The sequence below is a fragment of the Anolis sagrei genome, chromosome 1, assembly GCF_037176765.1.
Source record: "Anolis sagrei isolate rAnoSag1 chromosome 1, rAnoSag1.mat, whole genome shotgun sequence".
Lineage (NCBI taxonomy): Eukaryota > Metazoa > Chordata > Lepidosauria > Squamata > Dactyloidae > Anolis > Anolis sagrei.
Window position 1 is genome coordinate 287,103,338 of NC_090021.1, and position 22,636 is coordinate 287,125,973.

The window sequence follows — 22,636 nt, forward strand, 5'->3', positions numbered from 1 at the left end:
ATTATTTGATTTCCAAATTATGCCATCTACCCAGGTTGGGTCTATATGGTGCAATGTATGTAATTACGCTTATAATCCTGACTGATTTTGGCCCATAGTATGTGTTAGCATACTTGAGCTTCAGTCTAGATTTTTATTATGGCTCCCCCTCCTTGGATGTGAAGTCTGCTGTCTTATGCCTGAGAGGTCAGATTTTTTAGACCCACTCAGTTCAGGACTAAGATCACTCAAAATCCCCATGGTTTCTCTGTCCTTCTCTCCAGCAGTTTGGCTGTGAAGGAACTTTGTTTTATGGTTTTGGGGAAAAGATGCAATATGTCATCCCAGAAGCCTCTGTGGTTAGGAAATGAGAGAGAGGTAAATGTCAAGTAAATTTGTATTCTTCGTGTTCCCAATCTGGCGGGACTGCAAAAGAGAGCTGTAAAAATTTCCATAGAACCTGTAGAGATGGGTAAGCTTTCTTTCATGGAGGTTTGTATTGACCCATTAATAAGTTTCCAGTTAGTATTCCATGGTTTCTAAATATTACTCAGTGTTTTAAGAAGTAATTTTGAGTGTAAATCTTTTATGGAAAGATATTTGATCTTAAGGAAATGAATTTTCCCATAATGAAGCCATGGTTCAAAGTCTTTTGTTTCCAATTTATTAGCAGTGCTTTCGTTGATGAGCTGTGAGTTTATATTGGGAGGTAGGATTGCAGTCCCAGTAAAACATCCCAATTTGTATCATCCAAACATTGTTTATCTAGAATTCCCAAATCCTTATGTAATCCTTTGTCTTTGTCACCCTATGTAAATAGCACTCTTCTAGTTTAATAAATGTGTTTATATTTATTTTGGGCTACTTAGATAAATATATGATGCTGTAGTTATATACTATGTATTTGTGTAAATAAGACATTTTCTTGCTTTTTCTTTTTAAAGAATTTCTACAATGAATTTGTTCATCCAGAGCCACTTTCAGGTGGAAAACAAGAGGTATTATTTTAATACTTATTTATTGTTATTATTATTTTATTTACAACATTTAGATGCCTCTTCTCACCCTGAAGGGGACTCAGAGCAGCTTATAAGTTATATGTAAATACAATATATTATATTACTAGGATAATACAGTGGTCCATGCTCTTGTTACATCCCGAATAGATTACTGCAACGCACTCTATGTGGGGTTGCCTTTGAAGACTGTTCGGAAACTTCAATTAGTCCAGCGGGTGGCAGCCAGATTAGTCACCGGAGCGTCATACAGGGAGCATACCACCCCTCTGTTATGTCAGCTCCACTGGCTGCCGATCCAGTTCCGAGCACAATTCAAAGTGCTGGTTTTGACCTACAAAACCCTATACAGCTCCGGCCCAGCGTATCTGTCCGAATGCATCTCCCTCTACGTCCCACCTCAGAGTTTGAGATCTTCTGAGGAGGCCCTGCTTTCGATCCCACCTCTGTCACAAGTGAGATTGGTGGGGACAAGGAGCAGGGCCTTCTCGGTGGTGGCCCCTCACCTGTGGAATTCACTCCCCGAGGAAATTAGGTCATCGACATCCCTCCTCTCCTTCAGAAGGAAATTAAAAACATGGTTATGGGACCAGACTTTCGGGCAATCTGGCGGTTAGATAAGGACAGTGATGACCAGAATCGAGAGTACTTGACAAGTGGAATGAATTTACGGACTATGAGATGGCGAACGCTGAGCATTAGATTGTTTTTATTGATTTTAATGTATGGACTGACTGTCTTAATTGTTATAATTGCTGTTTACATGTTTTATCCATTGTTATGTTTATGTTGGCATCGAATTGTGCCTTTTGTAAGCCGCCCTGAGTCCCCCCTTGGGGGGTTGAGAAGGGTGGGGTAGAAATGCGCGAAATAAATAATAGCATAGCACAATATTCGTACCATACATTCCCATATTGTACTATACAACTATACTGCAATATTATTAGTAATATTACATGTAATATGAAATATATAATTCTTATATTGTATTATTATTATTATTATATTGTATTACATTATAATACTTCTTGATTTTCATTTCAAAATATTCAAACATTTCTATTCCAGGTCTCAAGAGAACGAAGAGAGAATGGAACATGCAATATTACTATAACAGAACCTCCTGTAAGTAAAAGTGCTATTGTGCTATTGTGTATATAATACAAGATAAAACAAAGTAAACATTAAATATATTTAAATCCTGTTGATTTTTTGGAAGAAGGCCAAGAAGAGATATTAGCAGTGGCACAGCCACTGCCATCCTTGAAGCAGAGAGGACTGAAATGGAAACACAAACATGCTCAATGTTTACTTTAAATAGCACATGGTAGGTTAGTGAAGACTGTTGAAAGTTATTGTTTAGACTGGATTTCAATTTTTGCCACTGCGATTAATGTTTTTTATGTGGGTGAAGCCTTTGTTGCTTCAGTTCCTGCGAAAGAAAACACACTGATTTCACACCCTGGTTTTTTTCTCATGACTTAACAACAAAACTTGACATGTGAAATTGATTTTTTTCCCTCCAGCCTATGAATGCTGTCATGAGAACCTGGCAGGATGGACCATATATCTTCATTGTGCAGATTGGCTTTTCACCCTCAAAGGAAACCAGTGTGGAAGCTAAAAGAATAGCAAGTGGACAACCAAAAGTTGCGGGATTCACTGATCCCGATAGGACACTTTTTACTAGTGAGTCATTGAATTTTGTTCTGTACACTTAGACAGAATGTGATGTTTGAACTCCAGAGCTGTATTTATGTTTTAAAAAATCAGGAATGAGTCTTGGATTTCTGGATGGTGCAGTCATGACTCCTAAATGTTGTCCATGGATTGGAAGGAGTCTCAGAAGCTGTCATATTCAAGTCCCTGCTCAATGCATTAAATTCATCTGGAGCAGTGGTTCCCAACCTTTGGTCTTCCAGGTATTTTGCACTTCACCTCCCACTTTCAAGTTCACTCTATTACAGTCAATGACCACTTCGAGTTCAGCTCCCACAATTCCTAAGAGCTTGTAAACTGGCTGAGATTTTTGGGAGCTGAAGTCTAAAGCACCCAGAGGAGCAAAGTCTGAAAAACATTGATCTAGAGCAGTGATTCTCAACCTGTGAGTCCCCAGGTGTTTTGGCCTTCAACTCCCATAAATCCTAATAGCTGGTAAACTGGCTGGGATTTCTGGGAGATTTAGGCCAAAACACCTGGGGACCCACAGGTTGAGAACCACTGATCTAGAGTATCCCCAGGAGCTAGCTGTCCAGCCTCATTTTGAGGACCTACCACCTCTCTGGATTATTAGTTGTGTTGTCAAATAGCTATTACTGTCAAGAGGTTCTTTCTAATATTTAATCAAAACCTACTCTTCTGTAACTTAATACCATAGACCTGGTCATATACTCTGGGGCAACAGAGAATAAAACTGCACCCTCCTCCCTGTTATGGCCATCTTGATAGTTAAAGAGTGCAAGCACATTATTCTTTATTCTTCTCTTCACTAGACTGAACATGCCCAACTCTCTCAACCTTTGTTTATATGTTTTGTTCTCAGTATCTCTTATTCATGTTGCTCTCCTTTTATTCTGCTTCAAATGGCCTATATCTCAATGGTTCTGCTAATGCAGGCCAAAACAATTGCTTACCTTCTTTGCTGCACCACCTCATAACACGTCATATTCAACTTATGCTCAGTAGTAATCCTAACGCCCTTTTCATGTGTGTTACAAAATAATAATTAAAAATAATAACACTTTATTTATATTCTGCCCTCCTCATTCCGAAGGTGACTCAGGGCGGATCACAGTACACATACACGGCAAACATTCAGTGCCGCTTTGTATAGACAGTACAGAGACAGACAGAACAGAAGGAGGTGTGTTATTTATTTCGACTCAATATCAAGCTTTTTTGGTGCCATGGAAGCTTGGGCTCGAATCCAGCCACAAGGGATGCTGTCGCTCCATCCTCTATGATGAAGAGCCATTAGGACTTCCTCCTTCCTTTTGGTTGCCCAGCATTTTCTGATCTTCTTTCTTTATGAAGTCATAAAACATCTGCCCCGCTTTTAGCGGTACCTAATTTCTCTAATGACAGCTAAAGCTGTTTTTGAACTGCTTATGTCAACAGTAAACTGGGCTGACAGTCGGCAGCTCATGCTGACCTGGGGTTTCGAACTTGCAACCTTTCGGTTGATAGATCTTATAATTTCTGGTGATTTACCAGCTATGCTAAACCCCCAGCCCTTACTACTGCTAGACATTTTGCTTATACAGCTTAAATGTAAAATTTTGCAGTTGTCTTTGCTAAATATCAATTTGTTTCAGCCCAAATTTCTAATTTATCAAGAGCTTATTAAATTTTGTCCCTATATGCCAATATGTTGGCTACCCCTTATAGTTTGGTGTCATTCAAAAACTTGTAAGGATTCCTTCTACTCTAAGTCATTGGGGAAAGTGTGGAAGACTCTCGGTCCCAGAGAGTGCCACTCTGCTTGAGAACTTTTCAAGTCTGAAGAGCAGCCATTGATGATGACTTTTCTTCAGTGCGTTTCTGACTCCTTGCTTTCTTCTGTTCTTCTTTTTGACAGTGATTGTGGAAGTGAAGGGCCCATATGAATATCTTTCTCTAGCAGATTATCCACTCATGATTGTAAGTAAATGTCCCATGTACCCTAGATGGCCTTTGGGGCAAAAAAAAAATGTTTTTTTTGTGGGAGTTGATGCATCCCTCTCGGGGAGGGGGAAGGTTAATGCAACTGCCTTGACTTCCATAGCTGACCAAACTTTCTTGACACACTTTCTTTCTTTTGTCTTTCTCTCATAGTTTTTCATGGTGATGTGTATTGTATATGTTTTGTTTGGAGTTCTGTGGCTGGCATGGTCAGCCTGCTACTGGCGGGACCTCCTGAGGATCCAGTTTTGGATTGGCGCTGTGATCTTACTGGGAATGCTAGAGAAAGCTGTTTTCTATGCAGAATTTCAGAATATTCGCTATACAGGAGAATCTGGTAAGTGTGAGGAACACTTAAATATATTTGAGAATTGCAGCATTCCTCCATTAAATTTCAGACTCTGGTGGAGCAACAACTCCTTGAGAGAAAAGTCAGCCCCTATTCATTATATACATTGAAATACAGGTACCGTATATACTAGAGTATAAGCCATGTTTTTCAGCCCTTTTTAAAGGCTGAAAAGGCCCCCTCGGCTTATACTTGAGTCAAAGTTATTTATTATTTTACTGGGTTATTATTATTATTATTATTATTAAATTTATTATTTTACTCCATTTATTATTATATTTTCATTATTATTACATATACTGTGTTACTCTATTACTACTGATATTTTTACATTTCCATTATTTTACTGTCTTTATTATTATTGGAAGTATAAGTAAGCATATTTACATTGACGAAGGTTAGAATACTGGTTTATTCAGAGTTGGACAGTCTTATCTTAAATTACAGTTTTGTGTAAATATTCAAAACCATTTAACTTGCTGATGCATCAATATATGTATTTTTATTGTTATCTATTTTTATTTTGAAATTTACCAGTAGCTGCTGCATTTCTCACCCTTGGCTTATACTCGAGTCAGTACATTTTCCCAGTTTTTTATGGTAAAATTAGGTGCCTTGGCTTATATTTGGATTGGCTTATACTCAAGTCTATACAATATTCCAAAAACTGTAGAAAAAATCTGAAAAACCTCTGGTCCCAGATATTTCAAATAAGAGAGACTTGGCCTGCGTTTACTTTAATGTGAGCCCCATTAGTTTGTTACAATGGTTTCTGGAAAGTTTGCCCAGGTTTTTAATACAGACGTACCTTGTGCTGTTTCATAAGAAACACATCTTTTCCCATTTAAAAGAGTTTCTCTTTTCATAGTTGGCTTCTTGTGAATGAAATGTTTACATTGAAATATCTGTGATAATTCAGAACATGTGCCAAATCCCAAACATGCTTAATAATCCTTTTGTCTTGTGTTTTTTTTATTATTATTATTCACAGTCCAGGGGGCACTGATATTGGCTGAGCTGCTTTCAGCACTGAAGCGGTCACTTGCTCGAACTCTTGTTATTATTGTGAGCCTGGGATATGGTATAGTAAAGTGAGTACTAATATTGGGCTTTCAACTCTGGCTCATTCATACATCTCCAACATATCTCTAAAATGTTGGAGTCAGACATTCAGAATCCTTGGGAGCAGTTCTCTCAAGTCCCTTTACACCTTAGAATGGCAAATACTATGCCAATCATCCTTTGCCATGAAAAATGTCATACATTTCATCTTTGGAGAGAGTCAGTAGCAGACAGGCTCTAACAGTGATGGGAGAGGTACAGGAGGCCTGTTCTCATCATTCTGGGAATGATGGGATTAGAATATAAATTTAATTCTTCCTGGTAGTTGAATATATTCCGTCTCCATTTCTGTGATCCACATTCTCCTTCACCTCTGTTTCAGATGAAAGAAAGAACAGTGATTCTTAAATATTGGATTACAATTTAAAAATTCTTGACTAATAGCCAGAGTAGGACTTTTTGGAGTTCTCTCTAAAGGGATCTCTGGGAACATAGGGCTGGAATCCACTCTCTTAGAACGTGAACAAAGAGTAGCAAAGGTCAGGATGAATGTCGGCAGATGTAAGGAGGGGACCCACTGGAGATGAACTGAGCTTGCCCAAATTCTGCTTCCTGTATGTTAAGCACTTTTTCTTGTGCCACTGGGGGATCCAGAGATAATGTATGAGATTATACTAGTTATGTGACCCATCTCAGCCGTAAAGTTGAAGCTTATTTCAATTTTCTCTTTTTATTTCTACTACAGACCTCGCCTTGGAGTCACTCTTCACAAAGTAGTTGTTGCTGGAGCCCTCTATTTATTATTTTCTGGCATGGAAGGTGTCCTCAGAGTCACCGGGGTTTGTAATCACATACTGGATTTTCATGTTTTTTAAATACATTTAACATGCGGCAAGACAACACTATATAACAGATGACAAAGAAAATAATAATGATAATGATGATGATGATGATGATGATGATGATGATGATGATAATGCTTTATTTCTAACGTGCCCTATCTCCCGAAGGGGACTCATGGAACTCAAGAATATTTTGGATTTTGTTGAACAGACTTGTTATTGCTCAGCTGACTTACATGCTTATCATTGAAGAATACTTAAAGAGCAGGTTTTTTGCCATCTTATAAATAGTAATGGGCTTCAAATGAACAGATTAATATCTGCTTCATTATTATTTTTGTGGATGAAACTGCATTATTTTTATTGCATCTATTGTCATCTTAACAATATTTGCATGTGTGTCCATGTACACATATGCACATACTCTCAAAAGGAATTCGGTTATCTCTATTCTCATTTCCATTTATTGTCATTTGTTTTTGCTAAATAATACATAGTTTTAAAATTGTATGACTCTGTGAGTAGAAGCATGATTGTGACACTAATTTGGGAACACTGAAAGGACAGCCAAACAGATATGAAATGCATTGTAGATAATGCAGATGGAAAATGTACATTGTGTGTAATGGAAGTATATGTTTAGTTTTCAATACGTTTAGAGAAGGACATAATTCCTTTGTGGATTTTAAAAGCTAGCATTGGCATTGCAAAAGCTTGAAACAATCCATTCATATAGATTATATTTTGTACACATAAATTGGCTATCGCTTATATGAAATACCTGGGATCAGAAGTGTTTTAGATTTTTTTCATATTTTGGAATATTTACACATATAATGAGATATGTTGGTGATGGGACACAAGTCTCAACATAATTTTCATAATATTTTTAGTAAAGCATGACTTCTCAGAGAAGAGCCAAAAACCCTTTAGAGTAGAATGTTCTCTACTCTATGCAAGGCTATGGTTTCAGTTGTTAGACTGAATAACATCTTATATCTGATCTGTTAGGAAAACCAAGATTTGCCAGTGCATAAAAACAGCAGAGCTTTAGAAGTGTTTTTCAGTGCCCAAAATATATACACTCTCCCATAAAACAACTTGTCTTATATCATGCAATCAAGAGACAAAATGAAGTAGGCTTTAAAGGAAAAATATTTGGTTCAGCATACACAGGTACACAATTTATCAGTCCAGTTCCAAATATGTTTGAAATAATTCTCTGTTCCATCCAGCCAGGGCATCACTCTTATAACAAAACAGCTATCAACAGGTCACATAATCAAAAGGAGAGAGAAAGAAAGAGCATGTGGTTTGCAGCCCCTTTTATAGCTTCTCAGGAACCATAGAGTAAAGGAAGCAGCATAACAGAACATATATACAGGAAACAGTAGGCAACAGTAATAAACATTACTAGAGAAGGCTTGATGAAAGCTACCATTTTCAACAGAAAATACATACAGATTATGTAAATTACAAAAATTCAGAATTTTGGCTTTGAAGTAGGTTTGTTTCTGGACATAGAGTTAAACTGCGTCTCAGTTTTGTGTTGATTGTGTTTGTGTTCTTGTCATGCCTGTCTGATAAAACTTTCTTTTTGATACCTTTTCAGTCTTTCCGTGGTGTTACAGCTTTGATAGCTAACATTGCGCTATCTGTCATTGACTCCTGTATTATTTACTGGATATCCTTTCAGAAGTTGTGTTGTGTGGCTTTAATTTTAGAACAATGGCAATACACTTTCTCTTTGGTCCAAATTTTTGGGTGCCTCTAGATATTTCAGAAGACAGTAAATGATCCATCCAACATCGCCTCAACAAAAAGATTTTGATACAGCGTAACATAAGTTACCTTTGGATTTGCCAATACAAAGATTAATAAAAGCAGGTTAATTTACATAAAGTTAAGATCAATTTGTATAGTGTACTGAAAGTCCATAGATTTAAATAAGAATCAACACTATTTCACCGTCTCTTATATGTATCTGTTGTGAATGTTGTGGTTTATAATGGGGTATGCATTTGATGTCATTTAAAATTTTTCTGTAAAGCAGTGAAATCCTATGTATGTCTACTCAGAAAGAAGTTCTGATTAAATAACTATGTATGTGCCTTCAAGTCACCTGTTAACATATAGTGATCCCATAAATTCCATGGGGTCACCTTAGGCAATGAATATTCAGAAATGATTTGTTATTGTGTTTCTCTAGAAGCCTCTGATGGTGCAATGGGTTAAACTCTTGTGTTGACAGGACTGCTGGCTGAAAGATCAGCGGTTCAAATCCGGGGAGCGGGCTGAGCTCCCCTCTGTCAGCTCCAGCTTCTTATGTGGGCACATGAGAGAAACCTCCTACAGGATGGTAAAAACATCCAGGCAACCCCTGGGCGACGTCTTTATAGATGGCCAATTCTCTCACACCAGAGGCGACTTGCAGTTTCTCAAGTTGCTCCTGACATACACACACACACACACACACACACACGCACAATTGTCTTTCTCTGACTGAAACTTACAGTACTTGCTATTCTATGGCAGTCTCTATTCCAAATCTTAACCTGGCGTAATCCTGTTTAGCTTCCAAGTATGATTACAGGATCTGATACCTTCAGAATATTCAGGCTATTTTAGTAGCACTTACTGGGGTAATTGTATGTATGATACAGAGTTGTAAAGAAATCCTGCTGAATTATTTCTTGATGAAACCTGGTATTGATTGGTTGTGAAAGCTTGTGAAGAGTTCATTAACTGCTGCTAGTTTTGTTTTTACCTCCAGCATGAGAATAAGATGATTACGATATATTACCTCAGAGTGTCTCTGTGTGTTACAAATCATACAAAGAGAGCAAACACAAAAAGACTGGTTATGTGCTGTTTCTGTTAGCAATGCAAAAAGGGCATAGCTATTGTACCTGATCTGTGTAGTTGCTGAATGTAAAAAAAATTCTAGAAAATGTTAAAACTCCCAAGACCAATAGAAAATGTGAGAATTGAGGAAGAAATTGTAGTTTCTTGTTCTTGCACACAAGAAAGAGATAATCATATATTTACGACAATGGCAGCTCCTTTTGCAGTTTTCTTTTAGGATATAGCTTCACTAGAGCTCAGACAGTGAAAGGCTCATTCCTACTGTTTGACATAATAAGGCCATTTGGGATATCAAAAAGTGCAAAAATCATTACTTATTTGAATGGTTACAGTTGAATTTTAATGTCGACCAGTGGGTCTAGCATTTTGGGTCCCCAGGTGTTCTGGCCTACAACTCCCAGAAATCCCAGCCAGTTTACCAGCTGTTAGGATTTCTGGGAGTTGAAGGCCAAAACATCTGGGGACCCACAGGTTGAGAACCACTGGTCTAGCACAAGTCTCTCAATCTTTAAGTAACCCTTGTTTCGACCACCTGAATAGGGCTTCTTGGATAGAGCAATCCTAAGTGATCTTGCATCACAATTGACTGTTGTGGGGAAAGTCAGACTGCTTTGTCAGGGTTATGAACTAATCCCTTCTAAAGAGATTTCTAGATTTAATCATGTTGCCCTTCCTTGGTGTAGGGTAGACAGGTCTGGTACTACTTTATCTAGATTTTGGAATGCTAAATCATGTATTGATTTAACAGCAGAGCACTTGTATAGCAGTTTTAGGCCTGAATCTTCAGGATCAGTTTTGGATCAAGAGCAGAGCTGGGGAATATGAGACTTGGATGTTCTTCAGTTGCAGTGCATCACCATCTGTAGGACTACATGTCTTGCTGATTTTTTTTTTGTGTTTATGTGTGTCAGGAGCGACTTGAGAAACTGCAAGTCACTTCTAGTGTGAGAGAATTGGCTGTCTGCAAGGATGTAGCCCAGGGGACACCCGGATGTTTTTGATGTTTTACCATCCTTGTGGGAGACTTCTGTCATGTTCCTGCATGCTGAATGAATTGGAAAAAATCTTAGTTGGTGTCTTTACATTATTGTCAACAAACTACTAACATTATAACAAAGAACTGTGTTCTTGAGGCTGCAATTCTGTACACTCTTAACGTCAGAGTAAATTTCATTAACCTGAATGGGACTTTCTTCTGAGTAGATATGCAGAGGATTGTACTGCCAACCTTGCATCTTGCTTCTGGTCCGCCTTGATCTCAATGCCCTTTTCTCTTTCTCTCTCTAGGCACAGAATGATCTTGCCTCCTTGGCTTTTATTCCACTGGCTTTCCTAGATACTGCTCTCTGTTGGTGGATATCCTTCTTCACTGTCTTATTTGGTGGAATTTAAATAACTTTGGAATTGGGCTTTTGTGGTGGGTGGCATTCATCTGCAGATACTCTACCAGCTTCTGGTTTTGTTTGTTTCCATTTGCAAGCATAATTATTTGACATTATGGGTCTAACTTACTAGGGAGCAAGTCCCATTAAATTCATTGGAACAGTTCCCTTAGTCACAATGTTTGGTGTTGTGGTACAAGGAGTAGGCTCAGGGATCACATTGGTAACACAGGAGACCTGGAAAGGTCGTAGGAGGATAGAAAACCATGTTCTTGGCCCTCCCCTGCTAACAATGGGAAGTGACCTGGAAACCATTTTGCCCACCCTAATCTAAAAACATGGAGAACTAGTAATGGTTACCAGTTGCCGATGATCCTGCTTTTTATTGTAGTGATGTCAGCTGTGCTAGATCATGTGGATCCCTAGTCTATATTTCTACAAAAGAATGAGCTATTTATTTACTATATTTATATCCCACCCTTCTCAACCCCAAAAGGGACTCATAGTGGCCTTACAGTCAATTTGATGCCATCAACAGATTTCAAGGGTAACTGTTCTGTCAGTTTTAGCAACGACTTTCTATCTAAGTCTATCTACACAGTGCATTTGTAATCAAGATAACTGTGCTAAAAATCCCCCCAGTCTTATTTGTAGCCCTTTTGTGGAAACTATTGAAAATTGTGTTCACACAGCAATACTTTATGCTAAAGGCATAAGATCTGAAGAGAGGTCACTATATGGAGACTCCAGTGCCATTATTACTCATTTAAGTGGATAGGTCTGTTCATTATTTCCAAGTGAAACAGCTTCTGAAGTATCACAAAGAAGATGGCTTTCATAATTAATTCTTATTTTCTGAGACAATGCTCGAGGCAAGTGGCAGTGAATCCCAATGGAGGTGATGCATTTCAATTTGATATATACAAGTTGAAAAATTGCCAGTGTTTAAGAGTACAGTGCTAACATATTTATGTCACTATCCTTGTGCTTGTTGAACCTAAATTAACTCTACTAATTTTCCCCATCCTGATGTTAAGTTTGAGTTGTTTTTCTTGACTTGCCATTACATATTTATTAGTTTGACTCAGACAATGAAGTTGTTAAAACTTAGGAGGAACGTCGTGAAGCTTTCTCTCTACCGACACTTTACGAGCACTCTCATCTTGGCAATAGCAGGTGAGTTTTGGAAGTAATTCCTCATTCATCCTCTCCGAGGGCTTTCTGAACCAGATCTTTTCTGAAATGTTTATAACATCAAAGTTCACACTGTAATGGTGCATGTCCACATTGCAGTTTCCCTTGCATTGGTTCTCTGCTGGAACACTGACTAGAAATTAAATGGGTGGTTGAAAAATAAATAAAAATTGTGGTTCCATAACTTACAGATTGTTACCATGTTGCTGGAGTCTCCTGTGGTGCAGCAGGTTAAACTGTTGAGCTACTGATCTTGCTGACCAAAAGGTTGGTGGTCCAAATCTGGGGAGTGTAGTGAGCTCCCGCTGTTAGGCCCAGCTTCTGACAACCTAGCAATTTGAAAACATGCACATGTGAGTAGATCAATAGGTACCTCTCCAGCGGGAAGGTAATGGCGCTCCATGCAGTCATGCTGAACTTGGACAATGCAGTTCTTTGGCTTAGAAATTGAGATGATGAGCACCACCCCCCAGAGTTGGACATGACTAATGTCAAGGGAATACTTTTACCTTTTACCATGTTGCACTAGACAGATTTTTTTTTACTTTGCAATTGTAGTATGCAAAAGTTAACTTAACCAGTAGATCTGGTGAATCAGAATCAGATCAGAAGAATAGAATGAGTTCTGTGAAAGAGTTTTCCTCCTTATGGCATGGTAAAAAAATTGCAAACTGTAGGTCAAGTAATATACATGGCTCCTTGGTATAACTTTCATGGTGATACACTTTTCTAAAAATAACTCAAAATATCTTTTAGAAAGTTCTACAGTCCTACAGTTGCTAACACTTTTCTGTGTTTGTCTTGTGCTTTTATACCTTTAGCATCTGTTATTTTTATCATCTGGACAACTTTCAGGCTGGTAGACTGTCAATCGGTAAGTTTGGTTTATTTTTTTTAATTACCATGGAAAGAGTGTTTTTGTTTGACAGTCAAGTGGCTAAGAATATAGTAAAAATTCTTGGCCTTCTTGCTTATTGAAAATGTCAGCATTTTTCTTTTGAAAAGAATGATTTCTTTGCCTTTCTTTTAACAGGATTGGCAGGAGGTGTGGGTCGATGATGCTGTCTGGCGGCTCTTGTTTTCAATGATACTTTTTGCCATCATGGTTCTTTGGAGGCCCTCGGCCAACAACCAGAGGTATAAAATTCATAATCTTTGTTCTCAGACTAAGTGCATCGTGTATATATGAGTTCAAAACACCTGGTTGTTTTGATATCCAGCAGCTATCTTTTCCTGTTTTAGATAATTCTAAAACTTTCTCTCTCTATGTGCATGTTGACATAGACCCTGAAAATGTTCATGTTGGTCTGATGAACCAGATCTTTGTTGCTTTCTTTATTTCATCTATTTTTTTTACAAAGATTTGCTTTATTTGTTTTCAAAAGATTTGCCTTTTCACCATTGTCTGAAGAAGATGAGGACGATGAACAAAAGGAACCAATGCTGAAAGAAAGCTTTGGTAAAAAGACCGTATTTTTCCTTTATGAATAGATATTCTTCCAAAGTTTAACTTTTTGCCACCCAGCAAAGACATTTGTATTCAGTTAGTTCAGAAGGGCTTTTGGTAGAGATGGAAGCAGAAAAAAATTAAAATATGACAAGTCACAATTTCTCGCCTAATTTTATACACAGGTGGTTGTGACATTTTTATTTATTTATGCTTTTTTGTTATAATTTCATGTGAGTGCCTGAGATAGTAATAGGAAGGGCATGGGGTTCTGTGAAAAACAGATTATCTTTGAAAGGAAAGGATGCTGCAAGTGTGTGGGTTCCAGTTTTCCATTTCAGCTGCCAGATTGTCTTTGCTCTTCCTACCCATCACAGCCAGATTTGTGGCTGTTGAGATCTCTTGCTGCATGTTTAAATGATCATTGCTTCAGATTGAAAGCAGAGTAAAATCAGGCCTCGAAAACCAGTCCTATGTGCCATGTGTTAGAATCTAAAGATCAACAACAGTGGTTTCTACCTTTTCCCTTTCCGAGGAAATGGCTCCCCAAAAGCATATTCCCGGTGTTCTCCCTATGGTAATTTATTTTTTATCCTGTTCTATGCATGGCAAAGAGATTGAAAAGTTGGATTCTGTTTCATATTCTAGTCAAACCTTTATACTTTCTAATCATCTGGTTGACTGGGTTTTCCCCTTTCCTATTATCCTACACAGAAGGGATGAAAATGAGAAGTTCCAAACAAGAATCAAATGGAAATCCAAAAACCAACAAATCAGTAAGTTTGATTTTTCACATAGCTCCTACTGGAGTAGGAGGTGGAACATGTAAGAAAATGGTATGATGCTGGCCTAGGTAGTAATAAACTGCATGGAAATTTTGAAATGAAAGGAACTGTGCCTAGGCTAATAGCTAAGAAGAAGAAAACCAGAGTTCTAGCTGGATACATATCTAATATACAGGGTGAGGCAGCATAACTTTCTTTTTAAAAAAACTTAATAAAACTCATTGTATGAATCAGAAATATTTATTTTTTTTATAATGTAGGGGCATACCCAAAGTTTTGTTTTACGTAGTTTTGAAGATCAAATTAGGTAGGTGACGCCCCCCATTCTCCATACACTGAGTAAACCGATTTCTGGTGTTTGTCATGACTCTTGCCAGCATAGCTGGCATTATGTTGGCAATTTCTTCCTGGATGTTGGTCTTCAAATCTTGTAGGGTCCTTGGACGGTTCACATAAACAGGATTTCAAAAAACCTCATAGAAAAAAATCACAAGGGACCAAATCTGGAGAGCGGGCCGGCCGCTCCAAATCTGCTCGAAAAGTAGGCCTCAATGGCAAAAGCACGCTCCTCACTGTTCCAACGCATGATGGCGACTGAACTGTGTCAGGACAAAACTTTATACTCCTGCCTCTCAAACAAGACCACTAGCGCTCCGCTACGTCTTCAACCGACTGAATGGCGCGCATTTTAGAAAAGGAAGTTATGCTGCCTCACCCTGTACACTTATATTTAAATCAATTGCTGTTCTTTTTTAAAAAAACAACAACAACCTATAATGTTTCAGTACAGTGATTTTAAACGTTTTTATTCATTATTTCCAGTCTTGGAAAGTGTCTTCCATATCTACTTAAATTAAAGGGAAAAATAAGAGCATATGAATAATTGCTTCTTTCCACTTTTAAATAGAATTAAAATGCTAAAATATGTCATTATAATTTTCTCTCTCAAAACTGGCATCTTTTGACTGAAAAGAATTGAAATGGGTCACTTTAGATATCACGTTAATGTAGCATGTAAATAATAATAATAATAATAATACACTTTTTTGATATTCCGCCCTTCTCTCCCAGGGCAGATTAAAGCATTTACATACATAGGCAAACATTCAATGCCTTTACAGTCATATACAATGAAGGCACACAAACACAAACAAAGACAGAGACTTCTCCTTTCATTTCCAGCTTCTGGAGGCTCAAGGAAAGTTTAGTTTAATTCTACATATTTTTGTAAATGTCCATACCCACACAATAACAAAACAAAAACAAAAGAGAGAGAGAGAGAGAGAGAGAGAGAGAGAGAGAAATGGGAATTTAGTTAGCAAAGCATTTGTAAGACAGATTACATATAATATATTTTATTGCATTCATTTTATGGTAAATCAGAATGACAAAATAATGATGGGAAAAATCAATTAACTAGTTTTTCTCAAAAATCTAGCAGGAAGATGACTTGAAATGGGTAGAAGAGAATGTCCCTTCTTCAGTGACTGATGTGTAAGTATTTGTAATGTGACCTATGAACAACAGAGATACTAGAAATAGAAGAACTAAAAACACTTGTCATTTCAAGTACATAACTGATGTTTTAGTAGTTTCTGAATTCTTTCTGAGGACTACCAGCTGCCAGTTTTCAATAGAATGTATGAACTTGAGTTGTAACTTGCTAATAGTTGAAGCTTTAGGGCAAAATAGTCTATTGCTGATTTTCTTGTTTCTAAGTAAACAAGGATTTCCCAAACTGTATGTTTTCCCTTTTTCTGCATTGTGTGTGTACATTAAGAGTCTGATAATGGACTATCAGACTATTTCGGTCTCCTCCAGAGGGGGAGCAACTGGAAATAGTGAATTTGCGTCACTTCTGGTCACCTTGAAGCCCTATTGGGAGGGGGGCACCCACAAAACAGAGTTTTTGACCTGTTGGAAGCATTTGCAGAAAAGTGGGATTGATGATTTGGAAAGCATAAGGGTATGCTGGGGACTTTGGGAGGTCAGGGGATAATGGAGATCTTCAAGTCACATTAGGTTCCCCAAGTGGCCATATGTAGTATGATTGTTCCAAATTTTAATTAGATAAAATATATATCTGATGTGTGTAATGATAATTGTTAGCATTACTCCTTCTTGCCAATATTGTATTTTTCTCTCTCTCCTTCTCTTAATGCAGTTCTCTTCCAGCGCTTCTGGATTCAGATGAGGTCAGTGAACAATAATTCTAGTCCTGTTCCTAGCTAGAGAGGGCATAAGCCAAGAATTAAGGAAATGATTTCCGCCTTTAAAAAACAGACTGTTTTAATTGGCTTGGAAACAAGCATAAAACATAAATATAAGGAAGAGGAACCATTAAATATCTTTTCTGAAAACTGGAGGTCTGTTCACACTGCACAATTTCATACCACTTTAATTATCATGGTTCCGTATTATGATGTCCCGAGATTTATAGTTTACTAAGCTATTTAGAAGGATACACTGAAAACGAGAGGGAATGAGGATTATGTTGGTTTAATTATACAGTGTAGACAGGCACTCCGAGTTCCGTGGGGAATAGTAATTTGGGTTAGTGGACTAACATCCTCTCGCAGAGAATCTGAGCTCCTTCATCACATGACACATCCAAAGTATGAAGCCATGGAAATTAAAAGTGATCTCAAACTGCTTTAATTGTGCAATGTGGAGACACCCTGGGTTAAGTAGTACAGTTGGACTTTCTGAATATAATGCAAGCAACATTTTGCCATTTACTCCTAAACCTGGTGAGAAGGATTTATCACTTTTGAAGATAGCTTTTTAGGGGAAAAAGAGTGCCGGGGGGCAGGGTGATTCGAAAACTTTTCCCCAGTGATTTTGAATTCTATTCCATCTACAGTGTAAAAATATTTAAAATAATGCAATTATATGTGAGATTTATTGATGAAATGTTAGTGTCAGCAAATAGTAGTATTTTTCAGTCCATATTATTGAAAAACCATTATTTGGACTTTTTCTTGTTTTTTTTGGCAGTGGGGGGGGGGGGGATATATAAAAGCTCTTGGCTTCAAAGCCTTCACTTTTCACTGTTTTAATGTGTTGATCGTTCTTTGAATTTTAATTGTTTTTTATCGGTCTATGTCCGTTTTAATTACTTTGTAAAAAAATTTTTTTGGTCATGTCAGGAGCAACTTGAGAAACTGCAAGTTGCTTCTGGTGTGAGAGAATTGGCTGTCTGCAAGGACGTTGGCCAGGGGACACCCGGATGATTTGATATTTTTATCATCCTTGTGGGAGGCTTCTCTCATGTCCCTGCATGAGGAGCTGGAGTTGATAGAGGGAGCTCATCCGCCTCTCCCCGGATTTGAACCTGCGACCTGTCGGTCTTCAGTCCTGCCGGCACAGGGGTTTAACCCACTGTGCCACCGAAGGCTCCACTTTGTAAAATGAAAAATAAAAAAAACATTTCCCAGTCAGGGAAATAACAGACATTCAAAAGTCAGTACAAGTAACTATGTAATTCAAAAAATTATATTGGTGTCCCTCCTCCATAATAGGAGAGAAGAGATATAGGTTCAAGATTCTGAACCTATGTATTTCCATTTCCACTGAGAAGAGTTGGTATAATATCCAATTATATAAGAGTTGAACCAGATGGCATTTGATGAATACATATATCTGTGTTTGTCAACATACTGAGACTATACAACTGGGAGGAGGTGACCCACAGGGGAGAATTTTGTGGGAGTGAAGAGTGCTGAATTCTTCCCTAACTGCCATTTTCTTATGCAATCACCCTTTACTCTATATTTTCCTTACTAGAGAACTTAATGGCAATTTAGAAGCCCAGTTGGGGGAGGGAGATGAGATCAAGGAAGGGGAGTAGGAAGAAGAAATATTCAACGTTCCCACAAATGCCATTATGACTAAAAAATATGAAAACCTATGTATAATTTCTTGTGATGTTTATGTTGTATTGCAGTAATGACAGCATTCACAGTTATCTGTCTCTGGGTTAATTTTGCAGGAGAGAATGATCACACATTTTGAAAGATCTAAAATGGAATAAAGAAAAAAAAAGGGTTTGTAAGAGAAGACTTCCTGCTGTTGGAGAAAGGAACTTCTGTCTCCCATGGAATGTCCCATGATCTGATATGTTCCATGATCTTTGGAACTCTACGTTGTTCTCAGAAGAAGAACACTTTACTTGGATCGCTGTGAATGGAATGTGACACATGTTGATTTGCATCATTGCTGCAAAAATAGCTTCTAAAGCCATTGAAATGTCTTTTATTGCAGCATGTTATTTTTTAAAATATTAAGTGATACGAAAGCATTTTACTACTGCCTTGAAGACCTGTGAATCCAATATCACAGCCAAATCCCATATGTTTTAACTGCACTGGGCAGAGAGAGAGATTGAGAAAGAAACAAGTGAAAGATTATGAATAATTTTCCCTAAACCAGTAAGGGTGATCCATGCACAAAGGTGAATGTCACCTTGTAGCTAGTCTCCAGGAATTAATGTACTTCACATCAAGATTCACAACATCTGAGGTGTTCTCCACTTCCTAGTGTGATTGGAGCTTTGTAATTTAGTTTTGCACACAATAGAGTATTTATGGCTTGCAGCTGTATCCAGAGATCTGTGGACTGGGGTCAGTGCCTTTCTTCTTCTTTTTTTTCTTCACAGATTCAGCAGTTACTGAAGGGAGATTCTGGAATAATCTGGATGGGGGGGGGGAGTGCTTTAGAACAAGGGTCCTCAAACTAAGGTCCGGGGGCCAGATATGGCCCTCCAAGGTCATTTACCTGGCCCTTGCTCAGGGTCAACCTAAGTCTGAAATGACTTTGAAAGCACACAACAACAACATCATCAACAACAATCCTATCTCAAAAGCAGACCCACACTTCCCATTGAAATACTAATAAGTTTATATTTTTTAAAATTGTTCTTCATTATAATTATTGTATTATTTTAAAGTGGATTTTTTACACTACAAATAAGATATGTGCAGGGTACATAGGAATTCATTCATGTTTTTTTCTAATTATAATCCGGCCCTCCAACACTTTGAGTGGCTGTGACCTGGCCCTCTTTTTAAAAGGTTTGAGGACCCCTGCTTTAGAACAATGGTTCTCAACCTGGGGTCCCCAGATGTTTTTAGCCTACATCTCCCAGAAATCCCAGCCAGATTACCAGCTGTTAGGATTTCTGGGAGTTGAAGGCTAAAAACATCTGGGGACCCCAGGTTGAGAACCACTGCTTTAGAAGAAGAGCTTTTGCTTATGGAACTGAACTAAATTATGACTCCATGATGCTTTTAGCAAAATCAAATACATTCCAGAAAAAATGTCTATTTTTTCATACTTTGAACCAATGATTGTTTAACTTTTAGTGTTTACACATCTAATTGCTGGCAATGGGATGTGAGTATGGTCAGTTCATTAAAATTAGTGCAATGAAGGCTTTCATAAGAAGACTCTACTACCCAGCAGTTGTGTTTGACCAGTTGTGTTCATCCTGTGCTTTCAGTATATTTCTTTTGGAAGCATTTTTGAAAGACACAACCATTTCATTCAGAGATTTGCTCTCTGAATCAGGTCTATACAAACTGAGACCCTCCAAACTAAATCAGGCAGCTAGTCATATATTATGGCTAGCCAAATACTTGACAATACTCATTTTCATTATAGGTGGGCTGCCAAATTTGGAAGGCTATGAAGCCCCAGGTGGGTTGGATTTGGCCACAAGTTGTGCTAGCCATTTGTTATGTATGCAGACTGTGGAAAGTTACCTGGAAGAAGAAAGAATATAATGATATGTTTAAGCCAGGTGGTTTCAAACTCAGTTTCTGCGAGGGCTATCAAAGTACTGATTGTAATTGTAAGACTGTATGAGTGTAACTTTGTTGCCCTGGCATTGAAAACCTCATGGGTCACGTAAAATAACATGGCAGGTCAGATTCAGCCTGCGGGCCTTGAGTTTGACATGTGTGGCTTAAGCCATCTGTTGAAAAGTGAAGGAATGCTGTTCTAGATTGTAGAACATCTGCTTTCCACCGCTTGTTTATGGATAGCTACAACAGATTTTTACACTTCAGCATGCTATTATACTATGTTCATTCTAAAAGTAACTCTCCTAAAGGTATGTGTGTTTTACATATAAATGAATTTCCAATGGTTCTCAATCTCAGGGTCCCCAGATGTTTTGACCTTCAACTCCCAGAAATCCTAACTGCTGGTAAACTGGCTGGGATTTCTGGGAGTTGTAGGCCAAAACACCTGGGCACCCACAGGTTGAGAACCACTGCCCCAAACCAAGTGTGTCCTTGCTCTCTGAGCAGGGTTGGTCCCAGCACCTGTAGCCTTAAGTAGGTGTTGAGTTTCCATTGCTCTCACAGGGATCACAGGGATCACAGGCACCTGACCTTTTAACATAACATGTCCTGCTATGGTCCCAGTATAACATTGCTGCAGGGTAGTAGGGAATTTAAAATAACAGATCATGACACAGCTGCTAGTGCAGCCAGAAAAATCTATGTTAATGAGTCTACCTGAGAACTCTTTGATAAGGTCCCCTTTGTATCTAGAGATGGCCCTGAATATGTCAGCCCAATACGTCCTCATCCGTCAAGGCTCTGAACATCTCAATATACCTCTGTCTGCGGGTATATTTTGAAAATATATTTTGAAAATGAATGGCAAGAGAAGGAAAGGGTTTTTTTTTTTAATGGGAGGCATTTCTTTAAAATTCTAGTGCCAAATTTGGGCTGTAGGAATGAATTCAACACATTCCTTCAGAGATCCCGGAACTAGGTTTTCTCAAGAAAATTTGAAGTCTTCGGTTCTCAGTTTTGTGTCTCAATTTTATTTCAGTTGTACTTAGTATGGTAATGGGTTTACCTGTAACAAATCACTTGATTATTTGATTCAATTTAAGTTGCAGATTTTTGTTCTGTATCGTAATAAAATCTTTGGCAGTGAATCTTTCCATCTCTTTAACATTTTCAATTGTAATTTGCGGTTTCACATATTCTGATGCTTATATCCATTTGGGATCACATTCTCCATTATAAACACTTGGTTTATAACTTGAAATGTGTAAGGAGCCCATGCTCAAGGTATATTTTTATTGGGACTTTTATTTATTAAATTTGTATCCTACCTTTTAAGAGCTCAGTTCAGAGCAGCTTCTCCAGTTTTGGCATCAATACTTCAATATGTTGTGCTGCATGGTACTATAAAAATGTGCATTTGCAAGTATTGGTCCATACAGAATCATAGAATTTGAAGGGCAGTATGGACCATGAAGTCCAATTCCCTGCTCAATACAGGATCTCCACCTGTATCCTCAACAGGGAGCTCTCCAACCTCTTTTTGGAGACATCCAGAAAAAAAAATAACTCACCACCTCAGTCTGATTTTTGTGTTCATGCTGCAGATAAAGAAATCTTACTTTGTAAATCAGTTTGCAAGGCTCCCATGATACTTATCATATATCTCAGGTGAGGTCAGTGTGATGGCTTGTTGCATCTTTATGGTAAAAAAAATCAGATGTATCCTCCCCCCAACATGCCTTCATAGGATAAATGAATCCCATCATCATTGGTTTTTGGGCAGTGACTTACTGTTATTGAAAACTTGGGATCTCAAGGAAGACCCCAAAACCCTTGGCCACAGAAAGGTCTTGATAGCCAATGAGACCTTTCACCCTAAACCTAATTTCAGCTAACTTCCACAGATGACTGTTAAGCTGGACATACAACTTTCATAAGTACTCACCGGAGGGATGTAGAAAAACTCCATCGTCCTTCAGGCAGTGGGCATAATCCCTCAACATTGCCTCCACACATTTATTTATTTATCTTAAACGTTTATATTCTGCCCTTCTCACCCCGAAGGGGACTCAGGGCAGAGCACAGCATATATGCGGCAAACATTTAATGCCAGGACACAAATTCTTATATACATACATAAACATTAAAAACATTTATCAAAATATTAAAATACACTATTTAAAACTGTTCTAGTCATCCACGTCAAATCTAATTGGCCTGGTAATCTTTCCTATTGCTGCTTTATTGCCCT

The 22,636-nt window shown here is 38.0% G+C and overlaps 1 protein-coding gene across 2 annotated transcripts in view; it reads left to right on the forward strand.

Moving 5' to 3' along the window:
* The window catches only part of TMEM87A (transmembrane protein 87A), a 34,137-nt gene extending 12,604 nt beyond the window's left edge, over nucleotides 1–21,533 (forward strand). The window contains exons 5-20 of one of the 2 annotated variants that reach the window (XM_067462829.1): nucleotides 924–977; nucleotides 2,064–2,120; nucleotides 2,522–2,684; nucleotides 4,573–4,634; nucleotides 4,809–4,992; nucleotides 5,996–6,095; nucleotides 6,812–6,905; nucleotides 8,521–8,592; nucleotides 12,223–12,331; nucleotides 13,171–13,223; nucleotides 13,383–13,486; nucleotides 13,735–13,808; nucleotides 14,511–14,572; nucleotides 16,020–16,075; nucleotides 16,746–16,776; nucleotides 18,573–21,533. In XM_067462829.1, the coding sequence (XP_067318930.1) occupies nucleotides 924–977; nucleotides 2,064–2,120; nucleotides 2,522–2,684; nucleotides 4,573–4,634; nucleotides 4,809–4,992; nucleotides 5,996–6,095; nucleotides 6,812–6,905; nucleotides 8,521–8,592; nucleotides 12,223–12,331; nucleotides 13,171–13,223; nucleotides 13,383–13,486; nucleotides 13,735–13,808; nucleotides 14,511–14,572; nucleotides 16,020–16,075; nucleotides 16,746–16,776; nucleotides 18,573–18,614 (1,317 nt within the window). In that variant the 3' untranslated portion in view covers nucleotides 18,615–21,533. Of the gene's footprint in view, nucleotides 1–923; nucleotides 978–2,063; nucleotides 2,121–2,521; nucleotides 2,685–4,572; nucleotides 4,635–4,808; nucleotides 4,993–5,995; nucleotides 6,096–6,811; nucleotides 6,906–8,520; nucleotides 8,593–11,060; nucleotides 11,130–12,222; nucleotides 12,332–13,170; nucleotides 13,224–13,382; nucleotides 13,487–13,734; nucleotides 13,809–14,510; nucleotides 14,573–16,019; nucleotides 16,076–16,745; nucleotides 16,777–18,572 lie in introns of both variants that reach the window. The other variant, XM_067462830.1, reaches the window with a different exon arrangement.
* Nucleotides 21,534–22,636: the final 1,103 nt, after the last annotated feature.